This window comes from Alosa alosa, chromosome 16, assembly GCF_017589495.1.
Source record: "Alosa alosa isolate M-15738 ecotype Scorff River chromosome 16, AALO_Geno_1.1, whole genome shotgun sequence".
Classification (NCBI taxonomy): domain Eukaryota; kingdom Metazoa; phylum Chordata; class Actinopteri; order Clupeiformes; family Clupeidae; genus Alosa; species Alosa alosa.
In genome coordinates, this window is record NC_063204.1 from 2,820,465 (window position 1) to 2,844,709 (window position 24,245).

At 43.2% G+C, this 24,245-nt stretch overlaps 2 protein-coding genes across 5 annotated transcripts in view; one reads left to right on the top strand and one right to left on the bottom strand.

The window, feature by feature from the left end:
* Positions 1–38: 38 nt before the first annotated feature.
* On the bottom strand, positions 39–13,689 carry armc3 (armadillo repeat containing 3). The gene is made up of 17 exons (XM_048265990.1): positions 13,549–13,689; positions 13,125–13,242; positions 12,854–12,979; positions 12,674–12,742; positions 12,392–12,567; positions 11,343–11,537; positions 10,846–11,029; positions 10,435–10,587; positions 10,223–10,331; positions 9,660–9,909; positions 8,999–9,135; positions 5,027–5,195; positions 4,596–4,696; positions 3,563–3,661; positions 2,893–3,060; positions 1,618–1,780; positions 39–349 (listed from the first exon to the last, which is right to left on the bottom strand). Exons 1-17 carry the CDS (start codon positions 13,594–13,596, stop codon positions 143–145), a joined length of 2,472 nt encoding a protein of 823 aa, XP_048121947.1. The 5' UTR covers positions 13,597–13,689; the 3' UTR covers positions 39–142.
* A 59-nt stretch (positions 13,690–13,748) lies between these two features.
* pip4k2aa (phosphatidylinositol-5-phosphate 4-kinase, type II, alpha a) overlaps positions 13,749–24,245 on the top strand; it is a 29,332-nt gene continuing 18,835 nt past the window's right edge. For 2 of the 4 annotated variants that reach the window (XM_048265992.1, XM_048265995.1), the window contains exon 1: positions 15,039–16,040. In XM_048265992.1, coding sequence (XP_048121949.1) covers positions 15,891–16,040 — 150 coding nt within the window. In that variant the 5' untranslated portion in view covers positions 15,039–15,890. Of the gene's footprint in view, positions 13,835–15,038; positions 16,041–19,686; positions 19,708–24,245 lie in introns of those variants that run through there. The other 2 variants (XM_048265994.1, XM_048265993.1) reach the window with 2 other exon arrangements.

Genomic DNA, 24,245 nt, shown 5'->3' on the forward strand with positions numbered 1-24,245 from the left:
GGAGTTTCACGATCATTAACTTCAGCCACACCAGTTTATGCTTTGATTAAAAAAACTTTATTTTATTACATTTCAAAGTAGTTACTTCATCTTCGTAGCAATCTTGCAGACTTTTGGATGTTATGTGCAAAAGAGCAGTCTTTCAAATACGCTGATATTTAATAGCTGCTGGTGAGTTGCTCTTCATGAGCTCTCCAGGGCTGTGTATGAGATCCACCACATACACGCACGGCTGGCAGTAGCATCCGGGAGTCTTTGGGGGGCCCTCGGTGATCAGCACCTCGTTCCACGCCCGGTTATAATCGCCCCGCACCAGGCTGCAGCCTACACCGATCCTGTCCGCCAGGACCTGGAACATACACACGTACCCATGGCAACGAACATATACAGACATACCCATGGCAACGAACATACGTACAGACATACACATGGCAACGAACATACACAGACGTACCCATGGCAACGAACATACACAGACATACCCATGGCAACGAACATACGTACAGACATACTAGTAGCGAACATACACAGACATACCCATGAACATACACAGACGTACCCATGGCAACGAACATACACAGACATACCCATGGCAACGAACATACGTACAGACATACTAATGGCAACGAACATACACAGACATACCCATGGCAACGGACATACGTACCCATGGCAACGAACATACACAGACGTACCCATGGCAACGAACATACGTACAGACATACCCATGCCATGGAATATACACAGACATACATTAAGCACAATTTAGTACAACCTGGAAAATCATTGTGTGGTGGTCAATGTTGATATTGTGGCGGGCCGCCACAAATAAGTCAATGTATAGGAAACACTGCGTATGCTTATTCCACTGTGTCATGTTGAGGGTCAGTTCTGTCAGGTTACTAAGGGCACTGGCTGATGTGGAGAGAGGGCCTCAAGTGTGTTACCTGTAAAGCAGGTATGTTACCTGTAAAGCAGGTGTGTTACCTGTAAAGCAGGCCTCAAGTGTGTTACCTGTAAAGCAGGCCTCAAGTGTGTTACCTGTAAAGCAGGTGTGTTACCTGTAAAGCAGGCCTCAAGTGTGTTACCTGTAAAGCAGGCCTCAAGTGTGTTACCTTGTAAAGCAGGCCTCAAGTGTGTTACCTTGTAAAGCAGGGCTCTGTGGATGTTACCTTGTAAAGCAGGCCTCAAGTGTGTTACCTTGTAAAGCAGGCCTCAAGTGTGTTACCTTGTAAAGTAGGCCTCAAGTGTACCTTGTAAAGTAGGGCTCAAGTGTGTTACCTTGTAAAGCAGGCCTCAAGTGTGTTACCTTGTAAAGTAGGCCTCAAGTGTACCTTGTAAAGTAGGGCTCAAGTGTGTTACCTTGTAAAGCAGGCCTCAAGTGTGTTACCTTGTAAAGCAGGCCTCAAGTGTACCTTGTAAAGTAGGGCTCAAGTGTGTTACCTTGTAAAGCAGGCCTCAAGTGTACCTTGTAAAGCAGGGCTCTGTGGATGTTACCTTGTAAAGCAGGGCTCAAGTGTACCTTGTAAAGCAGGCCTCAAGTGTGTTACCTTGTAAAGCAGGCCTCAAGTGTGTTACCTTGTAAAGCAGGGCTCAAGTGTACCTTGTAAAGTGTACCTTGTAAAGCAGGGCTCTGTGGATGTAGGTGCCTTTCTTGATCTTGCCGATGGGGATGATGTTGGACTGCTCCTCGTGCTTCAGCTCGCTCAGATGCAGCTCCCACAGGAAGTCGTGCTGCTGCTCGGCACTCAACGCCCCGCCCATCGCGTTGCTCACCAGGCTGCAGAGCGTCAGAAAGGCAAAGGCAGCTGCAGCTGGGGATGACTTGTCAGAACACACTAGATTGCTATCAATCTCAGTGCAGCTCGTTAGAACACACTCCTAGATTGATATCAATCTCAGTCCAGCTCGTTAGAACACATTCCTAGATTACTATCAATCTCAGTCCTGACTATTTAGATCACACTGCTAGATTGTATCAGTCTCAGTCTAGCTCGTTAGAACACACTCCTAGATTGCTATCAATCTCAGTCCTGACTCATTAGAACACACTCCTAGATTGCTATCAATCTCAGTCCTGACCCGTTAGAACACACTCCTAGATTGCTATCAATCTCAGTCTAGCTCGTTAGAACACACTCCTAGATTGCCATCAATCTCAGTCCAGCGCATTCTGATTCCGATAATCTCACCTCGACTGTCAACCTTGATGCCAGTCAGAGGTGGCGTCACAAGGGAAAACAGAACTCAGAAGGCTGCTAGCCTACATGTTGTGGCGTCACAAGAACTCAGAAGGCTGCTAGCCTACATGTTGTGGCGTCACAAGAACTCAGAAGGCTGCTAGCCTACATGTTGTGGCGTCACAAGAACTCAGAAGGCTGCTAGCCTACATGTTGTGGCGTCATAAGGGAAAACAGAACTCAGAAGGCTGCTAGCCTACATGTTGTGGCGTCACAAGAACTCAGAAGGCTGCTAGCCTACATGTTGTGGCGTCACAAGAACTCAGAAGGCTGCTAGCCTACATGTTGTGGCGTCACAAGAACTCAGAAGGCTGCTAGCCTACATGTTGTGGCGTCATAAGGGAAAACAGAACTCAGAAGGCTGCTAGCCTACATGTTGTGGCGTCACAAGAACTCAGAAGGCTGCTAGCCTACATGTTGTGGAAAACTATTTGGACTTGGTTATTATTGAGAAGAATTGTTATTATTATCTTGGGTTAATTTGGAAAAGAGAGTGTGTTATTATTATCTTGTGTTAATTTGGAAAAGAGAGTGGCCAGTCATTTCACCCTGTAAAACTCTGTGCTTCCCCCTACTTCCTCTTTCTTACATCCACCACGCTGTTTCCATAAGCTCCTGACAACTCTGCTGGTTCTGCTGGTTGTAAACTCACACAGCCAGAGCTCTGAGTTGGTCCCTCTCCTCCTCGAGTGGCAGTATGGACTTGGTTGCCTCAGTGATCAGTGAACAGAGTTGGGAATCCCATGGCAACAGCCCCTGGCGCTCATCTCCGTGGCGCTGCTGAGGCTTGCTCACATCCTCGTCTCTTTGTTTGGCTTTACTAGAAAAAGGGAAGAGAAAGAAAGAAAGAAAGAAAGAAAGAAAGAAAGAAAGAAACAGTGTGTCTGTATTTGGGATATAAACATTTCCATTTCCCCTTTTCATTCTGTTTTCTGATTCTGTGAATTTAGGAATACTACAAAGACTCAATTATGGTAACAGAAGATGCCATATCCAGCTAACTAATCACTGTATAAGTAAGTATATATACTCTTTTGATCCCGTGAGGGAAATTTGGTCTCTGCATTTATCCCATCTGTGAAACACACTCAGCACACAGTGAACACACAGTGAGGTGAACCGACGCAGTGAGCTGCCTGCTACAACAGCGGCGCTCGGGGAGCAGTGAGGGGTTAGGTGCCTTGCTCAAGGGCACTTCAGCCGCTTCCTACTGGTCGGGGTTCAGAACCGGCATTCCTCCGGTTACAAGTCTGAAGCGCTAACCAGTAGGCCACGGCTGCCCCTGTTAGAGGTCAGTTAATCCTCTGCTCTGGATAACACACCTGGGGGCTCTGCTGTTGGACCTGTTGCTCTGGGCTGAGGCGCCCCGTGACTCGCTGGCGCTGTCTGGCTGCCTGGCCTCTGCCAGGCCATGGATGCTCCTGTGAAACAAAGCCCAAATCTCAAAACATCACCGAAATATAAAAATAAATAAATAATAAATAAATAATCAGAAACAGCTCCACTCCACAGGCAACGAACACAAACATGGCCATACCGAGGCTGCAGCAACCGCAAACGGGAGCTGCGCGCAAGGGCATTCAAGTGCCATTAACCTTTATGCTGACTTGGCTGCGGAACTAGAGGACGCCACTTGCCAGCTACTACCAGCTATTAGCAGTTCAATAGCCGTGTAATCTGCTTGTCATAAAACCTATTTAAACGTCCTCTGTGCCGTGGAGTATCAGTGCAGACACTTGTCCTTAAGGGCAAACTGATGATCTGATTTCACTGCCATGGTTTATTAGCAGTGGTAAACGCCATATGGTTACAATACCAACATTACGTAACTGACTTCTTAATATGCCGGTGGTATAGCGCCAGTGTAAAGGGCTTAATGATGTGGAAGTGGCTGGCCAGTAGAAAACAAAGGGGCCCACTCCTTTAGAACAGGAAACGTGTTGGAACGGAGTCGACTAGAGTTCCACAGTGGGGGGTGGCGCAGAGCTGGGGCGCTATCTAATATGCGTAGGACAAGAAAGAGAATAGACAAACTACAGCAACCATTAGAAACCACAGCAGTAAATCATCCCTGCTTTCAAAACATAAGCTAGTTTAGGGGAAAAATCCCAAGAAAAAGATGATTGCGCTGTATGATTGCGATTTTGTGTCTATATTGGTTGAATGGGCCAAACATACAGTAATTCAAGGCAATTCTGACAGAATATGATAATCCTCCTTTACACACACCCACCATAACCTGGCCTAGAATGGCAGCACAGATTTGCAGAAGACACGTGTCCTTTACTACACAACCAGCTTGAGTTGAAACAAATCGGACTAGTTGTTGCAAAACAGCCCTTGGCCTTCACTTACAGGTCTTGTGGTTTTCCATTAACTGCGATGACTGGTCGACGCTGGCTGATGACCTGGTTAGATAGGTCCACCAGATCTGGAACTTTCTGACCTGCTCGGGTCTGTGGTTAAATGCAATCAAGAAGACAAATGTAAGACTCACAAACATTCGGACACACACACACACACTACACTGGGGACAGCCGTGGCCTACTGGTTAGCTCACTGCTCCCCGAGCGCTGCTGTTGTTGCAGGCAGCTCACTGCGCCGGGATTAGTGTGTGCTTCACCTCACTGTGTGTTCACTGTGTGCTGAGTGTGTTTCACTAATTCACGGATTGGGATAAATGCAGAGACCAAATTTCCCTCACGGGATCAAAAGAGTATATATACTTACTTGAATATATATACTAAATAACCACTCGCCTGAGTGTTGTCATGCAATGGACTTGCCTGCCCAGGGTCATAGAAGCCGTCTGCGATGACGTCCGTGGCGGAGAGGTGGCCGGTGAGGCTGTACTTGGCCGACAGGTTGTTGTCCAGCAGTCTCTGCAGGGTGATGTCACTAAATCGGTTCCTGCGGTTGGTGGAAGAGTTGATCTCCTGCAGGACCTCCAGAGCTCTGAGACGTGAGGGAGAATGATGCCTTAGTTTGACCTTTGCTGCTTACATCTGTAAATGATGTCCAGGGAGTCGCTTACAGGAGGATTCCTCACTCATTAAAGAAACCAACCGGGGGAGGAGACGGACTAAATGTTGTGGAGGTTGAACTAATAGTTATTCTGATCTGAGAAAAATGTCCCTCACGGGATCAAAAGAGTATATATACTCTTTTGTATATATACGGACTGAAGAACAGTTTTTAATGGAGTGCTAATCACTTCCTGGATCTAGCAGGCCCATGATGTCATAATCAATCACAGTGATGAATTTCCTACATGACAATTAGCTGTAAATTCTAAATGAGCCAGAACAGTAGGGGCTGAAGCCTACACGTATAATTAAGTTAAATGGCTGTCTATTTCCATTTCAACCTTCAACAGTGGCTTGTGAAATCCAACCAAGTTAAAGTGAGAACTAAGGAAAGAGAGACCATGGCTAAATGTTGATGTTCTCCTTAAGGTCTAAGCCCTGAACCCTCAAACACGTCACATCAAGTATATATGGTTATGGATTTAGCAGACGCCTTTGTCCAAAGCGACACATAAATACAAAACAACATAATAATATTTAAAAATGAACAGGGAACAGATTAAAATGTAGGTCAAATATAGTAAGGAGAATAGTTGTAGTACACAATAATATCAATTCAAGCAATAGCCTAATAAAAAGCAATGTAAAAAAGGGGAAAGGCAATAATAAAACAATAATGTCCATACAATCAATAATATAAAAACAATGACATGCTAAGACTACATTAAGGAGAATATCAATAATAAACAATAATGTCAAATTAATTAACAGCCCAATTAAAATAAAACAACATTGTATAAACCATAACACATAAGCGCTTAAACATATATATACTCTTTTGATCCCGTGAGGGACATTTTTCTCAGTCGCTTTGGTGCTTTTCTCAGATCAGAATAACTATTAGTTCAACCTCCACAACATTTAGTCATTTGTGCACATCATAGTAGCAATTTCTCCTTCCTCTGAACAAATTGCAAATGCTTTTGAACATGTATCAGTTGCTTTGTCATGTCAGTCAAAATTAACTATACTTATGGATGCTGAATAGTCGTTTCCAATAAAACTAATAGTCTTCATTTCATTGCTTGAGTCATTAAATTACATTACATACAAAATTGGTGAACTAGTTATCAAATTTTGTCACAATGCTGTAATTGCAAAGAGCATATACAGTAAAACTGAAACGTACATATTCAGTGTCTTGTACTCACTTACTCCCCTTACTACAGCAATTTGTAACTTTACTGTATTTTTCAAATGACTGTACAAGTACTGTATAGTGCTGTCTTGAGCATTTTCAGGTCACCGAGTTCTGACCTTTTTCTGCATGGGAAAACACTGAGAGCATAAACTGTCATAATGAAAACATGACAAAGCCATTTGACTGTTTTGTTCATAAACGATGGAGTCAAGACTTCCCATTTTGATGACACTGGCAGTTTCATTGACATAAATACTTGCTTTTGAGGAATGGGCTATCCATTTTGAGCAAGTGACGTGCTTTTGCAGGTTATCCACTAGGTTTTGAAGTTTGCACTAATTGTTTTGAGAAATGCACTAACTGCTGTGCAAATGTTAATAGTGATGTGAGAAAAGCACCAAAGCGACTGAGAAAAACTGTAAACACAAAGCACACACTAACCTCAGAGCAGTGAGGGTGCTCCGGGAGCAGTGAGGGGTTAGGTGCCTTGCTCAAGAGCACTTCAGCAGTGGATGTGGGCATGGGAGAGCAGTGAGGGGTTAGGTGCCTTGCTCAAGGGCACTCCAGCAGTGGATGTGGGCATGGGAGAGCAGTGAGGGGTTAGGTGCCTTGCTCAAGGGCACTCCAGCAGTGGATGTGGGCATGGGAGAGCAGTGAGGGGTTAGGTGCCTTGCTCAAGGGCACTCCAGCAGTGGATGTGGGCATGGGAGAGCAGTGAGGGGTTAGGTGCCTTGCTCAAGGGCACTCCAGCAGTGGATGTGGGCATGGGAGAGCAGTGAGGGGTTAGGTGCCTTGCTCAAAGGGCACTCCAGCAGTGGATGTGGGCATGGGAGAGCAGTGAGGGGTTAGGTGCCTTGCTCAAAGGGCACTCCAGCAGTGGATGTGGGCATGGGAGAGCAGTGAGGGGTTAGGTGCCTTGCTCAAGGGCACTCCAGCAGTGGATGTGGGCATGGGAGAGCAGTGAGGGGTTAGGTGCCTTGCTCAAGGGCACTTCAGCAGTGGGTATGGGCATGGGAGAACAGTGCTCAACCACTTCCCTCGCCCACATTTTTTCTATTGGTCAGGGATCCAACCGGCAACCCTTCGGTTACAAGCCCGAAGCCCGAACCAGTAGGCCACGGCTGCCCCTAACCAGTAGGCCACGACTGCCCCCAGTGATAGAGTGTGAAAGGCTTTAAGGGTTCAAAATGCTAATAACAGGAATGTGACCTATTATTAAATTGACAACACCAAAAACATGTTGCAAACACGTTTATGTTTCCGTTTTATGCCATTTGTTTGTTTTCAAGCATCCAGCCTCCCTTTGGGTAATCCTGTGTTTCAAGGCTATGAAATGTTACTCATTCCCTTGGGTAAACTGCATACATGCCAACTTATGGAAAAGGCCCAGAAAGAGTGCGAGCGAGCCCTCGTGCACTTCACAGTTTCACAGTGGGTAGCCTTAAGCCCTCATGAAGTTAGCGGGAACACACATTTAAATCTGTTAGTCTGTGAGTGTGAACATGGAGATTCACCCCATTCTCACCCAGTGTTCCTTACTGTTTTCTGTTCTTTGGGTGTGGCGCCATCTACTGGTTAATTTTGGAACATTATTTCGAGATCACAAAGCTTGTCCAAAGCTGATTGTACATGGACTTCAAATTGTTTGGTAGACTGACACATTATTTCTCAGTCTTGAGTTTGGATTTGATGTGAGAAGTATAATGGTAACGGTCACAGTGGTTACGTTTAAAGTGGTGAATGGGAATGAGCACCAGCCAAAAGCTGGTCAAATCGGATAGTGGCTGATATATTTCAAACACAAAATTATGATTTTCTAATGAGTGGCTGGTGAATTTGACCATTTATTTGTCACATTTATTTACCACATTGTTCACATTTTAAAAAGTGGATTTCCACCACTGGTGACAACACCACAGAGATCCTGACTTATGTATGTGAGGTTTATGAGGTCATTTCAATTCCTTACACCGTCGCTTGCAATGATATTACGTAAAGCATAGACATTGTAAGGAGGTACATTACACCAGAGCCATAGAGACATACGCATTGTTGTGCATTACTTACACCACTAAATATTCAAACTACTTCCAAAATTATTTAAGTTTATAAAGGCAACCACCGTATTACCACGTACAGCCATTCCACACTGAGCATGCCCAATGTCGGAGACGAAGCGATGTTGGGCCTAGTTAGTGCTTGGATGGGAGTCTGCCTGGAGATCCCAGGTGCTGTAAGCATTTACTTAGGTCCTTTTGTCATATTAACTGTTATTACACTCTATCGCGAATCCAATCATGGTATTTATTTATGTATCTCAGAAATTATATATAAACCAAGTGAAAACATTATACTCCTGTCTAACTGTTATGGAATATGTTGCCCCCTGGTGGCCTGATCTGGAACTCTATTCCTCAATTTACAGTAAATGTAGGCATTACTGAACATTATCTGAGGATACAATTATTTAATCAATGATTCTACAACTATGAGCACTACAAGAAGCTAAACCAATTTATGCCATAACTCACCCTAACTTGCTGAGTTCAGAAGCAGCAGACTCGTCATTGGCACACACACTGAGGGCCCAGCATGCATTGCGGCGTACTTCTGTGTTGTATGAATGAAGCAGTTTGACCAAGTGTGGCAGACCCCCAGCAGTCCTGAACTGTATGCAAAGGGAAGCTATTACAGTATTAACTAGGGTGCAGCTTTGGTACAAAATCATTTCAACTTCACTTTACATACAGATATATATATATATATATCTATATATATATATATATATATATATATAGATAGATAGATAGATAGATAGATAGATAGATAGATAGATAGATAGATAGATAGGCAAATATATATAGATAGATAGATAGAGAGATAGGCAGATAGATAGATAGGCATATATATATATATATATATATATATATATATATATATATATATATATATATATATATAGATAGATAGATAGATAGATAGATAGGTACTTCATTAATCCGGTGGAAAATCTAGGCATCCAGTAGCTAATACGACAAAAAAAGGATGGAAAAATACAACAGTGGGATGATCTATCCACCAGACTGCACATTCCAGGCAGGGAGCTGCCGCTGAGCGCAACATGCACATGAGGGAGTCCTTTTGACATTTGCATTTCTTTTTTATTCACTGGTTGCTTGTGCATTTACTAACCTCAGTTCTGCCCTCTGCGTCAGAGGCCAGTGTGGCCACTGCCTGGATAATGCTGACCAGCAGGTGTGTATCCTTGAACTGCAGAGGCCCCACCAGGGTCTGCATGACTCCCTGGGACAGGATGTTGCGTCGGAGGGCCTCCTGGGCCGCCATGTTGGTAAGGACAGACGCAGCATACGCCACTTCCCTGGCACCGCCGTCTTGGACCTGCTGCACCAGTGCCTCATCACCCTCTGCCTCAAACACAGCCCTGAACAGAGAGAGAGAGAGAGAGAGAGAGAGAGAGAAGAGAGGAGGGGAATTTATAGACAGTGTATGTGTGTGTGGGATGATATGGGCAGCAGTGTAAAAGAGAGAGGGGGAGAATACTGTTTCCTCTACGTAAACATCCTAAAGAAGTAGAGCTGGTTGCTTTAAAAAAAACAAAAAAAAAACCAGTCTGTCAATCAGGTGTACCTACACATGTTTGGACTGTGAATCATGCCGCGGTCTCGGTGCTGAGACCTTATTTACATAGATGCTATCAGCAGCCTGGGAACAGAACGAGGTTTGTGCAAACTCACTGAGCATTCAGCTGGTTCCCACTGGTCAGACTGGACAGCGCATGAGCCGCAGACTCCCGCACCTCCGTGCTCTCACTGCTCAAGAGCTGGACGATTGGCTTTATGCTGCCTGGAGGAGCAAATTGCAGACGGTTCGCTCAGTGTAATCACTCTGATGTTCAGGGAAATGCACCGGTTGCGTCAGAAATGTATCTCTGGCACGCATCACATACCCAGATGTCTGAAGGTGTCCTTGCTGGCCAAGTGCTTGCTCATCACTGCCACCGCTTGGCAGGTTGCGGAACGCACGCGGTTGTTCTCTACGGCCAATAAAGCCATCAGCGACTTCTCCACATCTTGTTCGTGAAGGATTTTCCTGTTTTCATCTACGACACAACAGGACAAAATATCGAGTGAATAAATGATGAAACACCGGACGCCCCTCTTTCTGTCTCTCCATCTATTGGCCCTTTTCACTCATCATGGTCACAACCGTTACTCACAGCCCACCGTCTTATTTCACCGACTGCATCTTATTTGCAAAACGACACAAACCTACATAGGCCATAGCATTAGGTGAAGGTGATTTTGTGGTTGTCATGTAAGAACACTGGAAGGAGACTGAGTCACTAGAATGCACATACAGCTCTGTGCCACTTTGGTGATGGCTTTCACTGCATTGCTTTGCACTTCAGGCAGGGTGGGTGTCGTCACAAACGTCAGCAGTGTCTGCAGACCCGCCCTCTCCCGGACGTACTGCAAGGTGTCCACATCCTCCAGGCAATTGGAGACCACCTGTAAGGCCTCCACGTGCAGGTCATTGTATTCCTTTTTGGGAGAAAAGGGGCAAACAATAGAATTATATTGTTTCTAGTCATATGGGTCACACAAATCTAACATTGCGGCTCAGTGTGCTACTTCCCTACTACATAAGAACAACATCTTTGGTACCATATCTAAAAGTTATTACATTTGTTGACCAAGAAGAGTCAGAGATGGTAATTTATCCTAAAAGTTAATCCTCAAATCTATCCTCAAAATATGGTATTCTTTGTATGAATAACAGCTGTGAAGACCGCTGAATATGTAACTTATGTCCAAATAAGGACATTCCTGTGGTCACTGTTGCCTGGGTTATTACCTTCTTTGTAAGGACTTCCAGCAATTTCTCGAGGCCCTGCTCCTCCCTGAAGGCCAGGCGCGTCTCCTTGTCGGTGGTGATGTGGCCCAGGGTACGCAGCGTGAGCTCCTGGATGACGGGGAACTCGGAGTGCAGCTGCCCCAGCAGCTGGGGGATCCCGTTTAGCTCACGCACGGCCACGCGACTGGGCAGGTCCTGCGGGAGCAAAGCCACAGGCTCTTACGCACTTACCCCCCACACTCTCTTACGCACTTACCCCCCTTCAGAACACTCATAGACTGCATATATAGAACTGGACAGTGTGGCTGCATTCGGCAGTGTTCTATGGAATTGAAAAAGAAGATGAAGGTCTGATGAAGGGCTGGGGCCAGAAACGTCACATGTGGTGATATAGCCTACCAATAAAAAAAACGCTAAGGAGTAGATTCTGGTGTGCGGACTCAACGTTCTTCTTCTACATGCTTGTGCTTTCCTGTCCAGCACCCAGTACTCAAATATTTGGATGCACGTGCTGCACCATTGAAGCCACTGAGGCTCTTCCTCACGTACCCCCACACTCCTTTAGAACACTGAAGTGGATGTCACATGTATGAATGCATATTTTGGGGCTTTTTGCCATCATTTAGATAGGACACGGAAGAGTGACAGGAAGAGAGTGAAAGAGAGAGGGGTGGGGGTGGGATTGAGAAATGGCCATGGGTCGTACGGTAGAGGAACTACATAGTATTGCTTCCATCTCCAGATGTCTGATCTGCATAAAAGATGTGGGATATAAGCTTGATAGATAGATAGATAGATACTTTAATGATCCCCAAGGGGAAATTCAAGGTCTCAGTAGCATACAGACATCACACACAACATGCAACATAATCCCATTAATAACTGGTACAGCGCCATGATGATAGTATAACGCTGTAATAAGGGGGGAATTATGCAACAGCGCAGGAATGTAAACGTTAACCTGACGCTAAGGGGGGAATTATGCAACAGCGCAGGAATGTAAACGATATGCAGCAGGATTCCTACCGGTCTTAAGTCTCAGATCTCACCTGAACAAGGTTGTAAATGCACTCGACAGAATTCTTCACTACGTCTGGGTCGCTGCTTGAGAGGAGATGGATAAGGGGCCCTAACGCTTCACTGTCGAAGATCTGAACCTTGCAGGCGAAGTCAAGAGCCAGAGACGCGAGACACTGAGTGGCAAACTCATGGATCACCACATCCTCTAATGACAATATTCACAAAATAAGCAGAACATGACAACACATCATACAACATACTCTCCTAATTACTACAAACAACACAAATGCATTTCTAATGATGATCCACACCTTCAGGAGAGAGCCTTGCAATGATAGAAGGTATGACATCCAATTTTTTCAGCATTTTTTTGACATCACCTGTCAAAAAATAAATAAATGCAGTTGAAGTGTTGAAATGTGGATACACCAATATGAATGCTGCAACCTCTGTCCTAAAAAGCACAGGATGTCAGAGGGTGCAAGGCTTGCCATTGTGAGCCATGATCCCCAGGGCCATGAAAGCATTCTTTCGGACAGATTTGTCATCATGAGATATGAGGTGTGAGAGAGGCTCCACTGCTCCCAGGCCCATTAGAGTGATCCTGTTCTCATCACCTGAAAAACAAACAAACAAACAACTGTGTAAAGGACAATAGAAAACACATTTTCAACAAAACAAGGTGTTGTCATATGTGAAAATAAGTGACATAGATAGATGACAGTTTACTTACACAAGAAGAGTTATAAAAGTGCTACATACCCTTTTCTGCAAATTTGCGAATTGCTTCACAAGCTTTTGCCAAGACCCCCTCCTCTGGAGAACTGAGCATGAGCACAGCTGTGTCTGCCCTTCTACTCTCAATGGATAGAGGGTCGAACTAAGGGCCACAATGAAAGAGAATCAATATGATCACACAGCCTAACAGTTACGTTTAACACGCATCATGTCAACTTACAATGGACTAAACTTTTCAAGAAAGGTTAACGTTAATATAGGCTATTCATACCGGGATATACATGGGAGCCGTTGGATGGTTTTGTGTTGGTAACATTTTATCGCTAACTTAGTTAGTGTATCGATCAGACATCGAGTTAAATGTTAACAATAGCTGGAAGCTGAAGGCAATTTTAACCTTTTAAAGCTTACGATGTATGAACGTTTGAAACGACGATATTTTTCTTACCTCATCTTTAGTAGGTGTCTCTGGTTCCTTTTTCGCCTTTTTCCCCATCTTGAAATGTAAGTTACTGGTATTTGCTGGCTAGTTATCAAACTAGCTGGCTAACTGTGCCTGAATGAACAGGAGCTGTTTAGTTGACTTGAGAGTTTGGCACTGTTGCTAGGATACGGATTCCAGGTTTCCTTGTGATCTGCACATGTTCACTTGAGGTCGAGAACACTAACCAAGGCAAGTCTATCAGCGCATCGTTTCTGGGGTCGGGACCCTGCGGGGTCGGCTGAGATATTGGGTAGGCTATCTTACAATTGACCAGTAGCCTATTACATAAAAAATATATTAAAATAAAAATGAAAACCTCCAATATATTCAAGTTAAATAGGCTAATCGCATTCTTCCTTAAAATCAAAAATAAACTAGAATCCCGCATGAGATCATCATGGGCGATAATGCTTGATCAACGTTTAAAACAAAGCCTAGCAAAACAACCAGGCGAGTCAAACAAACGAATTAGCTTGGGGAGTACCGCTCTCAACTGTATGCTGCAGAGATGAGATGCGCTCTCTCACAACGTGTTGTGAATGGGGTCCCCAAAGTTTTGGGACATCAAACACCATCGATACACTTTCCTCTTTTATCCCATGTAGCATGTAGTTTAGCGCATTATTTAAATAATGTTATGTTTTATATAACATATATATTATAAAGTATCTATCTATCTATCTATCTATCTATCTATATATCTATCTATATATATATATATATATATATATATACATACATGGTTTTATGTAATCATACAACAAGAAGATTGTGCGACCAAATTAATAATTTCAAACACTTAATCCACCTTGAACAGGTTTGAGAATCGACAATCAAGCGTGGAGAAAATTGAAGGGAAAAAAAGATTTCTGGTGGACTAATAGGCCTAGACCTACTCGAATGTCACTGCCCTGGAAAAGATTTACATTGTCTAACTTACAAACTCTAACTGTAGTAGAGGCATTAGTGGGTAGACTATTTTGCATGCAGCCTTTGCATGTGCAACAACAGTAATGTAGGCTACGTAAATTCTAACTGGAACAAAATAGAGTCAGACAGTTTAATTAGTGGGCTTCACTTGAAATATGTATGTTGTGGCAATAACTGCTTCAAAATGATACAATTCTATTTAAAAAGATTTAGGAAAAATAATTTGTTTACCCTGTTGATCAACTGATCTAGTCTGAATCTATCTGAGAGATCACCGGTGTGACGAAAATGCTGTAAAATGGACATTCTATCTGGTTCATAGAATTCAACATGGAATTGTTGCAGAACGGAATCTTTTGTTAGATTGTTCAAAACTCCCCTGCTGAAGGGTTAAAAACTTTGAAGTCAACACCATACATTTTCATTGACACATTTTTACCAAACCTAGAGAGCGCGTAGGCCCACTGCTCTAGATATAACGAGAAACAGATGCAGAATGAATTTGACTGCGAGCAAACGCCGCCCCGGCCTCCTCCAACATCGAGCTGTCAGTCAGCGCGGAGAGCCCAGCCGGAAACGCTGGAGCTGACCTAACACCAGCGCACAGCTATTCTGCCCGACTGATCTCTCTTTCTCTCTTGGAGGATTGACTAATACGCAATATTTCGCAGCTCATAGCCAATTTTGGAGGTTCTGGATTTGAAAGAGAAGTAATAGTCCACGCATAACCTCGGGATAGTTCATTCTTGGGTGTGCTGGCCGCTTGGCAAATGGATTCAATGGATAGCATGTCACTAGGGGAGCGCCGCAGTGACTGACTTCAGCCGGGCTGGACCATCTGTAGTCTGGGAGTTGTATTGCGTGGAGCATAGGTTCTGCAATTGGACGTATCTAACGGGAATTGAAATCGAATGTTAAGTGTTGTGTTGTCATCTTTGTGTGAGTCAGGTAGGAAGAGCATAGTCTGTTTGCCATGTTGCTAGCGTTGTGTTAACTGCTAGCTAAGTTACTGGAGGGGGTTGGTTGGTCGCAGCTGGTGAATCGTGGGGAAGGAAGGGGAGACTGTCTGGTGATGAGGGAAGTGTTGCACCAGCGAGATAGCGATTAACACACCAAGTTGGACAGTGAACTCTATGAATATTACAAAATCGTACGGCTTTTTCGATCTCGCAAGGTTGGATGCTAGTTACCGTTTCAGGCTTAGAGTAGACAGATATCTAGGTTTACTGGTGGCTCACAAGCTAGCATAAGTTTGCAAGCTATGTTAGCCAGCTAGCTAAACGTAAATGTCAGTGAACTGAGAGGCGACCAGGACCCCGACAGCCTGCTTTGTAACGAGTTTTCACTGTGATAGTGAGTCAGTTATTATAGCAAACATGTCGATTGCTGCTACAGCTGGCAGCATTGCTGCATCTTTTGCGAGCAAAACAAAAACTAAAAAGAAACATTTCGTGGCCCAGAAAGTGAAGCTGTTCCGTGCCAGCGACCCTTTGCTGAGCGTTCTTATGTGGGGTGTTAACCATTCGGTGAGTAGCCTTCAATCGATCTGTTTTTCTAATGTGTCTTGTCATTGGTGCCAGATAATTTCAATATGGAAAGCTACAGACGCGAAGTTTCTCATACGTTTTCATCAGTAAGCTTAGATATCCACAGCAAGCTTGATCTCAATGAATATTGTTTCCCTCCATAGTGTGGACAAAGTCTGCTTGTGGCATGGTTGATTAGACATATGTTGCATCTTAAATAAACAAACAGTTAAAGCGCCACTTATGTCGATGTGTCTTAAGTGCCACAAATAGAGGTCTAACGTTAATAGCTGCTTCATACAGGTAAATATTTTAAAAAGTTTGTGGCCCCTGAACTTCCTGTTTTGTACCAGAAGAGTTGAGCCGGGTCGTTTGGTACGGTTAACTCCCCTTATGTGCATCACGGATGTTCTCTATTATCTTTTGGCAAGGACCTTGTTTATAATTATTGTCAACAAAAAACTACACTCGTCCATCATGCACTGTTAAATGATAAATGTAAGCAAGGGTTTGTTTCAGAGCTTGTTGATGAGCTTCAGTGACGTACGTATTTTTTTTTTACATTTTCTTTTAAAAGTACTGCAGCACTCTGTGCCAAAGCTGCTGGACCACCTGCAGAATATTAGTCACTACTGTACTTGGCCTGTGGGTGAACAGCAGAAGCACAGGAGTTGCTCAACATTCTTTGTCATTCCCTGAAGCAAAGACTTTTTCCAAGATTTCATTATCTCTTCAGGCAGGCTGGTTTAACAGTAGTGTTTATTTGGTGATGTCATTGCTGTTAAGGCTGCTCTAATGAGCTCTGTGATTGGTCTGTTATTGTTTGCCACCTGTTTTTGCCACTGTCTCCGCAATCTGCCAGGGCATCGGTTCAGTCCAGTGACCTAAGTTAGCTGTTTCTCTTGGCATTGCTCTGGATTTGTGCTTAAGATCTGTCTGTTGGAAAATGAAGGAGGAGGCCTGGCTTGGCTGAAACTCCACAGTCTAAGACTGGTCTTTTAGAACGGAACTGTTCTCCTCCCCAACATGGCAGGCAAACGCTCTGCGTCCCAGGTTATAGTGGACGGAGGCCTGGCCAGTCCCAGGTTACAGTGGACAGAGGGCTGGCCAGTCCCAGGTTATAGTGGACGGAGGCCTGGCCAGTCCCAGGTTACAGTGGACAGAGGGCTGGCCAGTGGACGGAGGGCTGGCCAGTCCCGGGTGTTCCGCCACACTCATGGAATGGACGGAGTGGGAGGCAAAGAATGTGGCGTCCAGAGTGCCTCGGCGGCTGGAGAACAGACCCTTCCTTATCTGTTGAGGGGCCTCCATCAGTTCCACACATTGACCGCCACTTCCTGGAGCCTTGCCACTCCACCGCACTCTTCCAGCGCTAGCCCTGACAGCGGGGAGCCATTATTGCCATTTGTAGAAATCTTTTAGTTTTCTCACCAGCGGTCAGTGAAATGTGGGCCTGGTCAAATGGTGGAGATTATGGGACCCTGCAGGGGCTCTCCTGTAGGGAACAAAGAGTTGGAGCGCCAGGGGTGTGTGGCGCTTGCCACGGCGCGCAGCACTTGGTGCGTTCAGCACTGGGGCGTATGAATCATGCACACAGCTGGTCGCTCGCGGCGGACTCGTGCTGTTAGATCGAGTGTGCCAGCGCTTGACCACTCAAGGCGAGGTCGCGGGCTGTATTTGATGAGTATGAAAGCAGGATGATGACTGCTGTGTGCTTGAAGTAGTTTAATGCAATCTTTTCTTTTTGTGCGTGTCCGATGTTTTCGCCAAGCATCAGACAATCTTACAGATGTTATTGTTTTTTCCTCGAAGCTTAATGGAATTAAGTGGTCATTATAAGGAAGAGACAAATATCTGAGTAGTTTCCTCACTTACAAGAAATGGTTGTGATTGGATTAGCCTTTAACTGATTCGTTATTTCTTTCTTTTTCTTCCTTGCTCCTTCCCTTTCTTTCTTTCTCTCTCTTTCTTTCTTTCTTTCTTTCTTTCTTTCTCTCTCTCTCTGTCTCTCTTTCTTTCTTTGCTTCATCCTTTGAAATTCCCAGACTTTCCTTCTCTGACTCAGAGTTGCTCTGTCTGTTCCAGTGTTACATAAAGAGTCTCTATAAATAGCCAGAACTAAAAGCTAATATGTGGCAATGGGTGAATGCACACACTTTAACGTCAGACGTATCCTGGCGGCGGGCAACTTCATTATTTTCAACTTCATTATTAAGTGTGCTTGCTGAAAGCTTGCTGTTCTTCTTAAGTTTTCTTATTCCTGTAAGCCCGATTTTTGGCCAGCTCCTGCTCCAAGACCTTTTGAGATATCGCCACCGGTCCAACTCTGGAACGTCCGGCCGGAACCGGTGTAGTGTGGAAATTGAAAATGATGTCAATGACCCTTGTCATTCTTTTTGCCATATTGGATTGAATAGAAAGCGAAACTAAAGTTTCACAGGTCACAAATTTGGTCCGAACTTCACGAAACTTGACATACATGATCCTTGGACCAAGCCTCACAAAAGTTACAGAAAGGATTTTGATTTTCAGAAGCGCTTTTTGCCGTCACAGCCAAACGAAATCGGGCGAAGTTCAAACAGGAAGTCGCCCATATCTCAGGAACACTGTCACATATCGATACCAAATTTTGTATATGAACTCGGGACTCCAATGTGAGGGTGCATAAGCTAAAAAAAAAAAAAAGAAATATTCCAAAAGTTTCCAGCATTTGGCAAACCACCCACCTGTATTTGGTAACTGCCACCTTTCACCTTTGTAGTTGCACCTCTATCACAGTGCCTTCTAAGTATGCACAATGTCTCTGGGCAGCCCTGCCCAATAATGAAATCCTTGCTCAGCCATGGGATAGTATGGACTTACAAACTGAAATTGCAAGGAGAACATTTGCTAACATTTGCATAATAGCTAACGTAGTACAGTTATTTTCACATTGACGGTATTCAAAATAAATGTTTCATTATTGTTAAATATCATGATGGGAGAGTATTATTAAAAATGTTACAAGTATGCAAATTCATATGTTTACGGGCATTTAGGTTTTACTGTGTTGTTTTGTTGTAAAGACATGCAAGGCATTCTGGGCCATGTAATAGACAAACAGTGGTCGGCAGTGTTAACTTGATTTCCATATAATATTAATATGAATAGGTGTTTCTGTAAACCTAGGGACAATAAACAGCCATCTCTGTTACAAAAAGCGACCTGGTAATCGCTCACTGAAGAGGAAACTATGATAAAAAGATTGTTTTCCTCAAAGCATGGAGTTGACGACATAAGCAGGAAATGTCACGTTAATGTTAAATACATCTGAACGCTAGGTGGCAACGTTGTATTACATTTCACATACATACGGTGACATTAGAATTATGTGAGCTTCACAAGGAAGGAAGGTGCAAATATTATGTAATTTATAATGGGAAATTATTGTAAATGTTATTTCTTGTTTATTCTAATTGCAAACCACACACATCCATTCGGAATCACACGTACACATTTAATACTGAAAGACTCTCATTTTGTTTATTTGATGTTGCCTAGCAACGCAGCCTTCAGAGCAAAGATTCTAGAACAGGGCTTCAGAGAGACACTTTTTGAGTTTGTGGCCAAGAACCTAAAATATCGGTTTCCATGTGTATGTGCTGGATGGTGTGCGTCCTTTATGAAAGTAAGTGTTTTATACAGTTACAGACATAATGAGTCATGTTGTAGTGGTCAACATAAATGTGCCCCTACTGTTATTAGAATGCTAAGCGGAGAAGCATGCTAAGCAGAGATTTAGTATCATTCATTTCTTGTGTGGCTAGCTGTAGGGAGCAGATGTATGTTACTAATTGGGATTTATGTTGTTTAGCGTAATGCCATGGTCATTTGATATGAGATGCTTGCACTCGTAACTTCGTCACTTGTAACTTTAGGACTGCTATTTTTTTTTACTAACAGTAATTCACGAAGAACTTTAGCCCTAAAAGTAGCACCTAAGTCTGTGACCGCTTAAAAGAAGTGGCGAGGACTCCTAACGCGATGTTTTGAAATGCGTCTACTATTGTCTACAGGAGCTTCCAATTGCGAGGGAACTTGCATTGTAGGCATAACTAAAGGATGCAATAACACCACCAACAACCAGAACTAGCCTACTCATTGTCAACATGCACATTAAATGTAACGTTTCATGTGAATCAAATTAAAATGTTTTCTTTGCAAACGTAGGCAAAGGCATATAGTGACAGATTAATTTAATAATGCTGCTGTGTGAATCACGGTAAGCGCGAATGAAGTGGCCACTTCTTAATGGGACCCACTGAATGGAAGTGGGCTAAGTAAAATAGAGATCAGAGAGGGTTCAAGCGGAGCGAGAGGCGCAAACGTTCGACAATTTCCGCGTTCGATTATTGCAAGGGGGAGGGGGGGAAATCCCCCTTTATGCAGACCAGAGTAAGCCCTTGCTGCACTAATGCAATGGAGACTTGTGGAATTTTACCAATAAATTGGTCATTTTGTCTTTCTGGATTTGTTGAGGGTTTTTTGGAAAATTGTGTCATAATCTGTAAGTGTTTGGGATCATTTCAAGCCTAATAGTGTACTTTTTTAGTGTTCGGATTTGTAATAAAATAACTTAATATTAGACCATGCTGCTGCCAGTTACTGTCTGGTTGTTATCATGCTAGCTAGCCTCTTAGCTAAGGTAACATTTTAAACGGAGAAGTGTAATTTCTTTGAAATGACAACTAGCTGAATAACACTACTGACATTAGTTAAAGTGGATAGTTTATACTCAAAGCTTAATTTGCAACAGTATATTAAGTTTAAGCGAAGTCCTTCAACTACTAGTCACTTGTTAGCGCATAGCTGTATTGCCATAGCTACTACCATCCACTTGTATAGCATTTTAAGCTAGCGTTAGCTAGCTAGCTAGCTCGGTTCACAAGACTAATTAAATTATTCATATCATGTCCTTAAGAATGATTCATTGGTATCATACATGATTATGGACAATAATACTGTGAACACAATTATGTTTATCTGTTGTTATTGCTTATTAAGAGAGAAAGTTTATTTAGTGACTAGGGTGACACTCCCACTTATGCAGACCGGAACTGTCCGTTTTGCTCCCATAGTAACGAATTACGTTGCTCTATCTTGCTAGTAATCAAGGATCTTTGTAGAGATGTTTCAAATAAGATAAGGTTAATCAGAATTCTACGATATGCCCCTTGACAACGGCAGAGATAGAACTGGCCTTTGGCCGTAGCAACCATCCATTTAGAACGATTGGCCTTCATAGCAACCAAAGATCTGAGCTGTGTTGCAATGTGAGGCACAGTATAGAAAGGTGATGAAATATACAGACAGGTCAAAAATATAGTGCAATGTAGACAGTAGTATACAGTTGATTTACAGACGGTGGTTTAGAGTAATATGAAGTATTCCTTTATTCTGAGATACATCTGAGATAGGCTACATAGGCTCTCAAAACAACCCCAGGCTCACAAAACAATCCCAAACAGACATAAGGTCTTTATAGAGCAAATCCATATAGATTATTTGTCAAATAAACCAGTAAAACATCATTTGTGGGATGGAATATATAACATTCATAGCTCATATTTTTTAAAATAAATCCGTGAAAAATTATCCTGACAAACAAGCAGCTTTTTAATGCCTTGGTCATATTTCATAATTTCAATTCCTCTGTAGGTTACCTGATAGCCCAGTTTGAGAGGTGCAAGATGCGTGACATTATTTATTTTTGCAGCCAATCACTGCTGTCATTTTATTTTATTGATTTGATCTCAGTCATAGAAGCTAAATTCGAAGGCAGGCCCAAAGGTAAAATCCAACGAACCGCATTCAACCCTCAAGCCAATAGTTGAATAGCCCTCTACTAGAGCTTTTGAGGTATTGCCACTGCTCTAACACTGAAAGGCACTGTTGCTTGGATCAAGCCAGGTTCAGCATAGCCCAGTCACTGTCTGCTCACGTTGGTGACCGGACCAGGGCAAGCACACTTTCGCAGTTCCCGCGGGAAATGCAGTCTAGTTCAACTGTATTAATTTTCAAAGTTACTGTGAAAGTAGTGCAATAAATCCATAGAAATATCAACATCTGTTAAAATGTTGAGACTTAACATGAGATGAGTGTAGCAGGTACTTGATAACAACACAGCGATGTTCTCAACTTTAGTGTGTAATCCTCTCAATCATCTGAGATCGGGAGGCCTGATATAGACTCGGTCACTTCCCGTCCGCTCCGCTGAGCTTATTGGGCCTGCGCTGAGCGCTGGGCGGATTGTTTGATAGCGCTAGCGTTGAGAACCTAGCCTACACTAAGCCTCTGTGCGGCAGCTCATCTTATGTAGAAAACAGATGCTTTCTGGGACTCTGGAGATTTCTCTGGTTGCTCGAAGTTCAGCAGAAAGTTCTCTGAGGAAAAGTTTTTCATTGGACTATACTGAAAGATAAAACAACTGACCACTGATCAAACAACGTTATGATATTAAACCCCTTTGAAACTGAGAGATTGTAATAGCAAAGAAAACCTTTTGATAGCTGTTTCCATTATGGTAGATTTGAATCCAGTGGCCTTTACACTGACTCAAAAAAGAATGTGCATGTGCATTCTATAGCCTGTCCATTATTTGGTGTCTCAGGTTCTGTATAAATATCAGACATCTTTAACAAGAAACAAGAGTAAGTGCACTTGTGTCCCCCTGGTTTGTGTGTCTCCATTTGAGACTGCTTTTATATGACCTGTTTTGATCATGATGTTGTGCTGATCCTCCCATCTGTCAAATAGGACAAAGTTATGGAAGGCAAACTCATATTTAGACGGTGATGTTATGCTTTTAACACAGAGCATTCATATCTTAAGCAGTCTGCACTGTTTGTGTATCTGATTACATTGTTTAAAAGATCCCCTTGAAGGTCACTCACTGTAAATAGTGTTCTGCCGGGCCCAGACGTAGGTCAAGGGCTAAGGCTACCTCCCAACAAAGGAATGAGGCCTTCTAGTAACCTTTTTCAGTTTTCGCAGTGCTCTCTCTCCATGTACACGTCTAAATAGCATAGCAGCTTATCAAAAAATATACATTAGACACAGGCCTATTCTTTTAAGAAATCTGTTTAACTCGATTTGTTAGGTTATGTTTCAGCAATGAATGAAACACAATGGGGCCACATTGAGTTGCAAATTTCCCCAACATGAGTGAGTTTGTGGAGTTGATTGTAGTGTGACTGAGAGGAGTGGGTTTGTGGAGTTGGATGTTAGTGTGACTGAGTTGATTCGCTGAAGGTGTTTGTCAGTGGCAGGATAAGCACCTTCTCTCTGCACCTTCTCTCTTCCTGTCCTGGCCAAGGGCAAGCGTGCTCAGTTTGAAGCGGAAAACCTTAGCCCGCTGCCATGGAGACAAACAGGAAGTGGTGATGTTAAACTTGGACTGCGTGAGGCGACTGAAGAGAGATAAGTGCTGACTGTGCAACAGTTGCTGAATTTGTGCCAGAGCGTTTGATTTATTTGATACCCCCTCCACACACACACACACACACATGCTTACTCTTACTAAGTGAAGCAGTAAATGCAATCTCTTTGTGTCTCAGGGTGTCATTCCCTTGATTGTGAATCAGTCTAGAAATATGATTTAACAACAAAGGATGCAGATCATTTGCTAAATGCAATTTGCCCACGAGAGTCTGTGGAATTGCATAATGATTATCTAATATTCTTCAGTTGTATGTTTCATGTCTTTAGACTTCCCTGGCTTAAAGAAGTTTACAGTGTTGCTGCAAGTGGTGATATAGATATTGGGAATGCTGAATCAAAACTCTTTAGAAGTCTTGAATTGCCAACATAGTTTGGCTAACTGTCTCAACTGGGGTCAACTTCTGTAAATTCTCTAAATAACTTCTGTTTTCAGTTTTCTTTTCTCTGTAGCCATTACAAATATCAGATCAATGTTCAAGTTATGGTTGTGGCTTGTCAAAAGTGTTCAAATGAAATAGTGAAAGCCTATTTTCAGCGATGTTGTGGTAGCCTGGTGTGTTTTAGTTGAAGTCTAGTGGAAGTAGTTGAATGCGCAGACCAAGATAGAGATCGAGATTGTGTAGTTTTTACGCATACTCATTCAGCTGGCCTTTTAAAAAAGAGAAGTGACTGCAACTAATCGTATATTGAGCTTAGAGAAAGCAGTAACGTTTGCAGGTAGATGTG